This window comes from Thalia democratica, chromosome 8 (assembly GCF_965202585.1).
Source record: "Thalia democratica chromosome 8, ktThaDemo2.hap1.1, whole genome shotgun sequence".
Taxonomy (NCBI): Eukaryota; Metazoa; Chordata; class Thaliacea; order Salpida; family Salpidae; genus Thalia; species Thalia democratica.
In genome coordinates, this window is record NC_139172.1 from 9,612,995 (window position 1) to 9,625,534 (window position 12,540).

Sequence of the window (12,540 nt, forward strand, 5' to 3'; positions counted from 1 at the left end):
CTACCTAAAAAAAATTGTTTAAATTTTGTTGTGGAATTTTCTTCAAACGGTTTTTGAAAGTAAAGTTGTTATAACAAGTATTAAATCTAATAGTTTAAAACTTTTACATCATTCGTTAAAACTAGTGCCAGAATTATTTAAAGCACTATGATTAGTGTCAAAAAATTCCCGGCAGTAGGACTGCAGTAAATTAAGATGTTAATTAAAACTATACTACCGGGGATTTTTTAACACCAAACAGGTTTTTACCTAGTCTTCTTGAGACGCTTTGAGATTTAAGTGTAAGATATGTAGCATTTACAACCACCAAACTTACGCCATGCTTAAATTCGAAAAAATATAGTTGTATTTACAAAGTAAACCTGAGCTAAACTATCGTTAGCTTAAATTATATAAATCATAAGCTATAGTACATAATTACAACGTGTATTGATCCACAAACGTCAATAGATAAGCATTTATAATGAATTGAATTCAATTTTTAATGCTCTAAATAAAAGATTACATGAAGATTTTTTAGTAAAACTTGAAATAGTTGATTTTGATTTATAATGCTTATTAAGTTATGAATAATATCTTAAAACTGTTTTATAATGCATCTCATTACAGCTACACAGCTGTTGTATAAGTATTTAACTTTTATATTTATTGACCATTTTTAATAGTTGTTAATATTCTTTTTATTGTTAAACCTAGTTCTTTGTTTTTAATAACTTTGTTAAAACTTTTTTTTTTATTAATTTAATAGTAAATGAAAACATATAGATACAGAAAAAAAGTTAAACATATCGTGAAAATACATTAGAATACACAAAACTAAAAACAAACAGTGATAATGCCCATATTTGTAACTAAGTCCTAGTGATAATGTTTGCCAATACTATTCAATTTCTATACTTGTAGCTGGTGTTCAACTAGAAACTTTTTGTTTAATTTTTATCTAAGTTTGTATAAAATAAACAGGTTTTTATTTAAACAGAGTAGTTTATATTGTACCTTAAGAAGTCACTATAAATAAACAAACTAAGGTAGCATTTTAAAGTGTTATCTGTATTTATAAATAACTAGTATTTAGACTTCATCTTTGTTTGTTTTATTTTTAGGTAATTCCAAAATGTGCACTAAAGTAAGTGAAGACAAAAGTTTCATTGTTCAAATTAAAAAGAATGTTTTCGAGGTAACCCACCATTTTTTGAGATTGATGTTTGAATTAGATGAAAATTATGAAGACAGTAACCCAGCCAAAAAAAGTTTTTTTATCCAGATTCGAACAGAATTGTACAATTTTCTAGTGAAACATTTACAAGTTCTACGCGTGAACAGCTTTGATTTTTTGTCTGATGAAGATAAGATTATTCTTTTGTTTGAATCATATGAGAGTAGTGAGTCATTATTTTCTTATGAAAAATTTAAAGATTTTAGTTACTTAATTTCCAAAAAATATAACCTTCATAAATATAAGCATAAAATGAATACAAAATTCACATCAGATGGTAAAGAGTTTGTTGAAAGTATATACAACAAAAAACTTAATTTTCTGACCAAAGAAGACTTTGATATCTTTAATGAAATAAAGTTCCTAAAAAATGAAAAAGGTACAACTCTTTGCTATTCTTACAATGAATTAATAGAAAAAATTCAAAGGCGTACACTGGACTTAATGAGTGGAAAAGTTTCACAATCAAGAATTGATGAGCTTTCATTTAATTACACAAACAATGGTCAAACAGTTATCATAAATGATGACTGTGCAATGTGCACTGAAAAATTAAAAGTTAATGGTCAAAGATTAACAAGGTTCTATTGTAACCATGCTTTTCATCAAAGTTGTATAACACGCTATTTTAAAAATTATACACCAAGTCATGAAAGTATGGATTTAGTGTCAAATTGTGAAATATCAGAAGATTCAGATGACACATCAAGTGATGAAAGTTTGGATTTAGTGTCAAATTGTGACGAATCAGAAGATCTAGATGTCACATCAAGTGATGAAAGTATGGATTTAGTGTCAAATTGTGACGAATCAGAAGATCTAGATGTCACATCAAATGATGAAAGTATGGATTCAGTGTCAAATTGTGACGAGTCAGAAGACTTAGATGTCACATCAAATGATAAAAGTATGGGTTTAGTGTCAAATTGTGACGAGTCAGAAGATCTAGATGTCACATCAAATGATGAAAGTATGGATTTAGTGTCAAATTGTGACAAATCAGAAGAGTTAGATGTCACATCAAATGAGAAAAGTATGGGTTTAGTGTCAAATTGTGACGAATCAGAAAATCTAGATGTCACATCAAATGATGAAAATATGGGTTTAGTGTCAAATTGTGACGAATCAGAAGATCTAGATGTCACATCAAATGATGAAAATTTGGATTTAGAGTCAACTTGTGACAAATCAAAAGACTTAGATGTCACATCAAATGATGAAAGTATGGCTTTAGTGTCAAATTGCGATGAAAACGATTCTAATCCGTTTGAACTTGAGTACGAGCCGGTCGATAGAAACTACTGCAGATTTCAATGTCCGTACTGCAACAACTTTTGTTTTTAGATTACTAATTTACTGGAGTAGTTTATTTTGTAAAGGGTCTTGATTTATTTTGTACTCGTTGACTCTTAATAATTATTATACAAAAAACATAAGTAAAGTGTTTTCATTAAGTTATTGTTTAAAAAAGCTTTTACTTTAACGTCCTTACTATTTAGTTTGTGTGAAGGTTTAAAACATTTGATTGTTTTCTTTTTCAGATTGATTTTAATATAAAACAATAAAATTTAAAATAAATTAATTTATTTAAATTGAAACAATATTTTTTACACGTACAGTTTAGTCGTTATAAATAACTTCCATCTTTCTCATCTTTACTGAAATGTTAATTTAGATAAATTTTACTTGATTTGTGTTGATAAGTAATAAATTGCTAAAGCGAACTTCTGCATATTTCATACATACTTGTATTTAAACATAGGCAAAAAAAGTTTGAACGAGTTTAACTAGAGCAAAATTAGACTTAAACTAAAAAACTAGAAGTCGTAGTAGAGTCCAGTAGCAACGCGTGGTATTCCATTGGCCTGCAGAAAACTACTCATTTTTCAACTTTAGTACTATAGGTTTAAGTAATAACTTGTATCGTTTTTACCCATATAAAATAAACTAACAAAATCTAGACTTTGTCAATATGAAAAACCGTTTGGTAGTTTTTTTTGATTAGATAAATATGGAATTGAAAATATCTTATTTTAAACTATTAAAAATATCTCAATTGCTAATCATCGAAGCTAAAAATTAAGTGCTTGAAAAAAAACACATTATAATTTGAAAAAAAGTTTCAAAAAATTAATAATAGTTTTATTTTCTAGTAAATAATAAAAAAAACCTTTAGAACTGCACTTTTCTTAGTAAAAAGTATTTGTCTGCTATCTGTTAATCGAAGCTTTTCAACTTTTCATATTTCTAATAGCTAAACTGTCAAAATAGTTTGAAGTGTAGAAGATCTCTGCATTTTACTAACTATTCAATCTATAAAATAGATCGTAAAGCTTCTTTAAAACAGTTTGCAACAAAAATTATGAAATAAGCTTTCAACTCTATTTTCAGCAAATTAAAGTCGTTAATTTTTCATGTTTTACTTAAAATTACAAGTTTAAAAAAAACTCATTGAATCAAAAGTTGTAAACATTTTAAAAACGTAAATATAAGAATTTTTACACAATAGTTAGAATTGTATCAGTTGTTTGTTTTAATTTATGTACAAGCAAACTTTGTGTACAAGCATTGTGAAAACAAAGTTATCAATATACCACAGGTTCAAAAACTCAATTTTCTTGAGTTTTAAACTATCAGTTTTTCTGCTATTATCTAGTATATATTTAAAAATCAAAGACAAAAAGTGTTTATGCTGCTATTTTAAACAAAATCCTAGTCTTGTTTAGTGACCAAAACTATTATAAGTTTTATCAAACTAAACATTTTAATTAAGGACCAAGAACAAAACTTGGTCAGAACTCATTCAAGTTTCAACGTTTAATCAACATTTCAAATTATTTAGTGTCATCAAAGGTGCAGGTTTAATTTAGTTGGTTACATGACTATAGAACTAACGACACTTCAAGATTTTCTAAATACCGTTAGGATGCCAAATTTCAAAATAAATTAAATTAAAAAGTTTATAAAATGATCTTGTATGGAAACGTCAAGGCAAATATGTGACTCCAACGGATAAATTCTCCTTTATTTAGTTACCAGTTATCTAAAAATAACTCGTTAAACTTGAAAATTAGAGCTCGAAAACCCTCGAACTTTCGTATATTTCTTATAAAGTCCATGATAATAAACAAAAGATCTAATATTTTACTTAATATACCTTAAAAATGTGTTAATCACGCTTGAAATATTATAATGTGAAGAAGTAAGACTAAATAAAGTAATAATAAAGACTATGTTGAAACCGTTCTTTAACCATTAATAAAACATATAGTTTTTTATAATCAATAAGCATATTATTATACATTTTTTTATTTAATACATGCCAAACCTTTGTATGAAGTTGTTTATTTTAAATAACAAACATATTTTACATTTTTTACATAAAGAGTTTACTGTAAATCGTTTGTTTGTGTATTAGACTGTCTTTTATGTTAACAGACATTATTTATTTTTGTATTTGTTTTTTTTTATGCTGAGTTTTACTCATATAAACGTTTTTAGTTAGGTTTGTAGCTTAGAATTTTTAATTGTTGTGATTAAAGAAACATTTAAGCTTACACAGTAAAAACTATAGTAAAGCATAAAAGAAAGTATCTTTATTTGTGTTATAATTCTTAACATGTTGTAATTAACTGCTAAAATCGTTAAAAATTAAAAAAAAAGTTTTACTTATAAAGGCATCATAACTTATAATTTTTTTAATTTATTTTATTTGTTTTCTTCAGATTCTAATGCATTAAAGAAAATTAAAACCAAATAAGGAATAAATTTTCTTTGTGCTTCTAATTATTAACATAAATTAGTTTATAAACGTTGTATATGATAAACTCTAAAGATAAGAAAACTTTTACACCTTAAGCAGTAACTTGCTAAGTATTGAACAAAAATTATGAAAATATTCTTTGATTCCTATGTTAAATGAGATCTATATTTATATTTTACAAAATATATTTCGACAATGCTAACTAGATATAATTATATCACTTTTAATTTTTGCATTCTTAACCTGTTCATTATTTTATCTTTTTTATAAAACGTTTGTATGAAAAGTTTAGAAAGCATTTGCATTTTATTATAAAAATAAATTGAAGACTATTAAATGTTAGAGACTAATATATCTTCAGTTGACCTCTTATTAGTCGTTAAGTAACGTATTTTCAAAGTTAGTTTTTCAAAATAACATTTGAAAATCAAATTTATCCTTTGATCGTTAATAGGTCTTAAAAAAAATAAAGGAGATTGGTAGAATTAGTTTTGTAAAGTTTCACAATACTTTCAATTTTGACTTAGTTTGTTAACCGTTAAAAATGTTAAAATTTTATTTGTCAATAGTCTTTTCATGGTGTTGCTACATTTTCAGTGAGATCAATTATGCTTTTAATTCTTTATAATATATTTTTTGTCGTTCCTGGAACAAATTTTAATATCTTTTCTTTGAAGTTTTTATTATGTTAGAAGTGAAGCAGTGCTTTTAGTATAACCTTTTTGGGGTTTCTAAAGTACTTTTAGTTTACTGAAGAAAGTAATAACTATTAACTTCTGGCTTGCAAAAATTATAAAACTGTTTTAAGAATCACATAACAATCTAACTTGTCCTGGACTGATTTTAGAAAAACTTTTCATATATAAAAATTGTATAGATTAACCCAATAGCAATAGGTAACTACAAACTAAGCATTCTAAAAACTTTTTTTCGTGTTAAAATTCCCCACCTTTTAATTCAAAATATTAGTTTTAAACGAACTATAATTTACATTTAAAAAACTTTTGCCTAACACTTGTTACCTTGGTTTTTTTAAATATGTAAAAAAATCATGATAATACATTAATAGTAACATAAGGCAGTTTTATTTGTAAATTTTACACTGGTTGACACACTTTCTACCAACTTTTTTAGTGAAAATTTTGTTATCTTTAAAAATACAGAGATATTCATAAAAGTAGAATTATAATAAAATTTGCAACAAATTGTAAAGTTGCTATTTTCAAAAAAATACATAATTCACCAGTTAAAAAACAGTATCAAAAAACCTATTCACTTAAATAAGTTCGCAGCGGTTTCTTAGTTAAATGATGATTTTGTATATCAACCTACTTTCCTAATTGAACCTATACAGAAGTTAAGTTTTATAGTATATACAGTATAATTCAATTATTTTACTTGTATAAACTTGGGTTTTTTACTTGTAAAATATTTATCAAAAAGAATTTTAATCAGATGTTAATACAAAGTTTTCCAAAAATATTTTGTAAAAAAAAGCTAAATTTTTTTTTTTTTTTTAATGTTATACACAGTGACCAATTTTTTCCGTTTTTTTAATAGTATTTTTTAAGGTTAGAAAAACTTTTATGGATAGTTTCCACAAAACCCATCAAATGAATTATGATACAAACTTTAGTATATAATCTAATACATTATAATAATAATAACATGATACTAGGGTTTTTGATAATAGGGCTCAAACTATTTTGCATGATCCATAAAAAGGAAAATAAACAATAACAAGTTTTAAAGACAGAAAATAATTACGGAGAACATTAATGTACATAGTAATGAATAAAGAATAAACGAAAGATGTTTTAATAACATATTTAGATTTTTAATTACTACTTTAACTTTTTTTTTATGTTTATGATTTTCTTAAATTAGGTAGTGAACTTATTTACAAAACTATATTTTAAATACTTGTATAAATAAAACAGCTATGAAAAACATTTGCATTTTTTATTGATAAAAACAATAGTATAATTATTTCTAATAAATAGTAGCTTCTAAAAAACAGCATCTATAAAATACTTAAATTTTACTTTGGTCAGAAACAACCTGTTTATCAACATTAAGTTCTCATTACAAGAAACTAAAAAAACAGTTAACAAAACAATTCCTATTAGACTGTGTTTAAGATACATAAAAATTAAAATCATATAGTTGTTTGAGAACTTAGAAAAATTTAGATGCATTCAAACATTCAATTGTTTTATAGTTGGTATTCATGGAAACGGCGTCCCCGGCGACCTGATTGGCTGCGTCCTGATTCATTTTGTCCTGTATGAGCTTAGCATCTTTCTTGCTCATCCTCTTGAGCCCGTACAGCAGAATGTAGGCGACGTGCCAGTCAACACCGCCCGACAGCTTCAACACTTCCTCGCTTGATACCGCCGTCACATCGTCGTCATCGCATTTCACCCAATCGTCTGTTGTGTGAGAGTTTTAACACAAACTATCATTTATTAAATGTTTTTCTTGTAAGGGATTTTTTTTAAGGTTTCAATTACTAGTACATGTTTATTGTATAGTCTAAAAAAATAATACAAATAGCTAGAGTAAAAATTTTATTATAACTATTTGAAAATATAAATTTAAGCGTTTGTTAACATAGATCTGAGCGAAAAAGTTCCCTGGAATATATAATGATAACAAAATAAGCCAATAGATATTATAAAATAGAAACTAAAGTAGTTATATATATATATGTATATATTGTTTATCGAAAATATACACCTACTTTAGCTTCAATTCATCCTTACAGTATTTATGAAGTGTTTTAAACCCGTTAACACACAGAAACATGTGTTGTGTAATAAAAAAAAATAATGATTAATATGTAACACTCAATTGTATAACTTTTGCCTGTAAAAATCTGTTTATGCATAATTATTGTATTATTTTTAATTGCGGTAAGAAGCAACTAAAACTCGCTATTATTCTACCTTCTTGAACACGGAGCCAGCCAACATAATGTCCGCTAGACGATGATCTTCCCTGGTGGGTTATGATAGCTTGAAGTTCGTAATAGCCGCTGTTGCTTGATCCGACATCTGAATAATTATGTAAAATAAGCTACTAGCTTTACAAAATATAATTACATAAAATTAAATAACTATATAAAATAACCAGGTTGTTTAATTTGTGTATAACAACCTGTTAGCATGACAAAAACTTAGTACTCTAGTAAGCTAATGAAACATAAAAACATACTAATGTACTATTAATGATGACACATGTGTGTTTATATTTCTTATGAGACGTATGTGTTATAATAGTGCTTTGCAATTTATAATATATTTTCTTTATGACAGTCATGCTACTCTATCTACATTAAAAAACTTTATAACACTGAACAAGCACGATTCAAAGTCAACAATCAACTCTCACCGTTGTCAAAAGAGTAATTTTCGTAATCCAAAACCTCCTTCTTCACGCTCGCGTCCTTCACACTTGGCTTCTTGTTTCCGGAGAGGGCCGCTTCGGCCTTCGCTTCTTCCACCGCCTCGAACTTTTCCCGCTGCGGCTTCAACTTGTTCTGCAGTTCGGTGGTGCACAGCTCGTACGCGTCAAAGCTCATAGGAAATTTCACATCCTGACAAAATTTTTATTATGTTATTGTTGTTTACCATTACAGCAATTTCTTTACAAAGTACTTTTTAAAAGCAACAACTGAAACAACAACACAGGAAGTTTTGTTTAACATGGGATGTTTAATATCATTATAAAAAGATAAGTTATAATTATAACTTGTTTAAAATAAAATTTTACATCTAGATGATTAACTATTACAAATTGAATTAAAAACATCTGTAATTTCCAAGCTATAGCTTTAAAAACAAGCAAGACTAACCTTAAGTATTTTTGCGTTGACTGATCCTTTTTCTTTATAGAAGAATCTCACCATTTGAACGCAGAGATACCCTGGGAGTCGATTTATTTTGCTCTGAAATATTTACAGTTACAAGCTGTTAAACATAAAAAAAATCAAAAAGTATAAAGCTTTCAATAATAAAAAAACCATAAGCTAAAAAAACTAAAAAGATCACAACCAAAATATTGCTTTTTTAATTTTAAAAAACTAACAGTTTTTTCGTATTTAGCATTTCTTCCAAGCGTGGGAGAATTTTTTTCTAACTCTTCTTTGAGTTTTGACTTGACTCCGGTCATGAGATATTTAACCTGAAACAAACATTATATTACAAATACTATTAAAACTATTGTTTTCAGGATTGTGCCTTGAAATTTTTAGCAGAACAAGTTAGAAAAAGTTTATTTTTCATCTCGTAAGAAATTGTAAAAGCATGTTGTGTACGATTCAATAACCGAAAGGTTTTATTCGTACACCAGGTCCTTAGACCAAACTTTTTGAGCGCTTTTTCATCCTTCAACAAACAAATATTAATTACTTTGTAGTTTAGCATCTTTGCTTTTAAGTTACTAATAAATTTAGTGTAATTAAAGAAAAACTTACTGATTTGTAATATGTGCTAAGTTGTAAAAAATACCCAATCTTTATATAGTAAAAAGTGTGAAATTTATTAGTATTATACTTCAGCGACGGTGTGTAAGGAGAAACGTACGCTGCAAAATAAAAAATTTTAAACTTTTAGCTATCAAGGCCATATAGAACATGGCTTTTACAAAATACTGGAATCAGAATCGCCGTCACTTGAATTAAAATAGTAAGTTAAGCTTAAAAAGGACTTAAACTTTCACGTGATCAACAGATCTTTTTACCTTACTTCCACCAGGTCATAAATTAAAATAAACTCTTCGCTATCAATCTATCTCTCAGGCTTCTGTAAATGTTTTTCATTATAGTCATCAACCGTATAGTGCTTAAAATTTCAAAATCTATTACTCTTTCGCTACTGTACTGTATTGCTCCTCAATTTAGTAGCCCAGAAAAAGAAGTATCGCACTATTGAAAACCCTGATTCAAAATTAAAAAAGTCTTCCGCGGGCTGTAATTGTTTTAAAAACTATACTTATTTGGAAAAAATACTATTTTGATCAAAATCGTAACAAAATGATTTATAATAAAACACTAGTAAGTACTAGTTGTTTAACCTAGAGCTTACTTTTTATCAATTTTTTTAAATTTTTATTCAAAAGTATATTTTTAAGTAGGCGACAGATTTTTTGCTTTGAGGACCCATTTAGCACGCGTTTTGCAGTTTTCCGGATGCAAACCATTGTTCTTTAAGCAAGTTTTACTATCTTATACAGCAGGATTTCCCAAACTCATTTTCTAAATCGCCCCCTTTTCAGAAATTCGAAAAATAATCGCCCACCACGATTTTACAAAGTAGTTTTTCTCTTGAGTAGAAACTTTTGAGCCGAAAAAGTTGTGTTCGAAATGTAATTTAGTCTGGTACTTCTTATGCACGCACTTTTGAGCTGTGTTCAAAGTAGTTTACAGGGCTTGAGAAAATAAGTTAAATTTGTTTTCTTATAAGCCCAGTTAAATGTATTAAAATACTTAATTATTAAAAAACCTTGTGTAATCTGTAATTAGTCTTATTTAGATATGAACTGTTTTGAAACTAATGAAACTTTTAGGGTAGTGGTGGACAACTTTTGTAGTCAGTGATTCATATTTACTAAAAAATCTTTTCTAGTTTCAACTCGTTTAAAAAATGTAATTGCGGACTGCATAACTTAAAAAATAACATATAAGAAAATTAAAAAACTCGAGCAAAATTGTAATAAAATGATTTAGTATTATTGTGATCTAGGAAATACTATTGTGAACTGAAAACCAAATTGAAAGTGTATTTCAAAATATTTAGTATCAAAAAACTAAATTTTGTTTCTTTTGCACAATTAGTTTCCAAGTTACTTAGCATGTCAATATTTGACTGGATCTTAACCGTACGTTACCCATCTGAAATCTTAATTTAAACCTGACATTATAATAATCTCTCATATAACGAATTTCGGACATTTAGAAGTTAATACTAACTAACTTTTTTAAGCCGCACAAGGTACTAAAATTATTTTATAAATAGGCATATTCTAAAATTACTATACCAGAGATAAAGAATTTATAAAAAAATGAACAGTTTATATTACACATAATAAAATAAATAACAAAACATAATTTCTGATCTAGTTTGAGGAAGTTTGACCGACTGGTTGATTATCTCACATGAAAAGTGGTTTCATCAACAGTTTCAGTTAATGAAGTAAAGTTATTAATTTCAATGCTAAGATATATTATAAGCAAGTTAGTTGTAAAGTTAAAAACTTAATTTTAAACTTTTTAAACTACATGTTTTGTAATAGAATACTATTAAATAGTATTTGACTTGGAATAACCTTTAGGAAACTAAACCTTAATTTAAACATTTTCTTTTTTTTTAAATAAATTCAAAAAAAAAATCGAAAGTTTTACAGTTAATTCTGTGAACAGAAAGCAATCGATTAAAAAATTCTTTTAATTAGCTTAAAATTTTGTTTCGTAACTGCAGCAGTCTTTTTAATGGCTTATTTAATACTGTTTTAAATTTATTTTTTCTCTAGTCATTAGCCTATGATAATTTACCAGAAGAAAATAGTGAAAAACTAAAAGCTAGTGTTGAACTATTAAAATAAACAACACATTCTAATTGCTAAAATATTAAAAATTAAGATAAAACAAAAATATTTGTTTTAATAATTTAAAATTCCTTAATGTATGGGTTTTTTAACGATAATAAATCAAGTTAGAAAATAAAATTGATTTTAAAAATGTTTTAAATGAAAAATTTGAAGTAGTTTCAAATAGAGACCTCAAATCTATAATCTTTTAAAACCAAAAAAAACTTAAAATAAAAACTTTAATGGTTATCAAGATTTTTTTATTTATACAGATTAAACAAGTAATAACAAAAATATTTCAAATAAATTTCTTTCAAACAAAAACTTTAATCACTATGCTATAAAAACTTCTAATGTAATGCAAAACGACAAACATAAACTACAAAATTAACCAGATCAAAATAAAACTAATATCAGATTTAAAACATAAATGATTTAATAAATACAGTAGACTTCCGCTTGAGTTGGCACTTTGAACGAAATCAAAAAGTGCAAACTCAAAAGTTATTACCTTTTTTTTTACAAAATTATAAATTTAAATATATTATATGCAATAACGTTATGCATAAACATAAAATTAACTAAAACATAAAACAAACATTCATTAAAAAATAGATCTATATAAGATATTAAAAATTATGTATTTTTTGTTTTATTAATACTTAGTTAGTAATAGACTTTATTTAAGTTAAACTTTAGAAAATATAAATCTTTGCACTTTTTTTTTGGGTAAAAAGTGCGAACTCAAGAGGAAGTCTAATTAATATTTATTAGGCATTATGCAAACCTGTTGTAGAATAGACAACTTAAAAAAAATTTGTTATAAAAAGACTTCTTAAATACAATACAAACCAGGTTAAATAAAAAGTATTTTAAAAGATTAAATAAAACAAAAGAAATTTCATTAAATAATGTCTGCTATTGAAGTCTAATATAATGTGAAGGATGAGGTTCATGACTGCTTGCAAGTTTT

The 12,540-nt window shown here is 26.3% G+C and overlaps 2 protein-coding genes across 2 annotated transcripts in view; one reads left to right on the top strand and one right to left on the bottom strand.

Moving 5' to 3' along the window:
- LOC145842894 (polyubiquitin-A-like) overlaps positions 1–12,540 on the top strand; it is a 122,142-nt gene that overhangs the window by 22,301 nt on the left and 87,301 nt on the right. The window lies entirely within an intron of this gene.
- Positions 7,158–9,152, bottom strand: LOC145842215 (ubiquitin carboxyl-terminal hydrolase 14-like). The gene is made up of 5 exons (XM_082949629.1): positions 9,069–9,152; positions 8,836–8,928; positions 8,373–8,577; positions 7,928–8,035; positions 7,158–7,411 (listed from the first exon to the last, which is right to left on the bottom strand). Exons 1-5 carry the CDS (start codon positions 9,150–9,152, stop codon positions 7,158–7,160), a joined length of 744 nt encoding a protein of 247 aa, XP_082805755.1.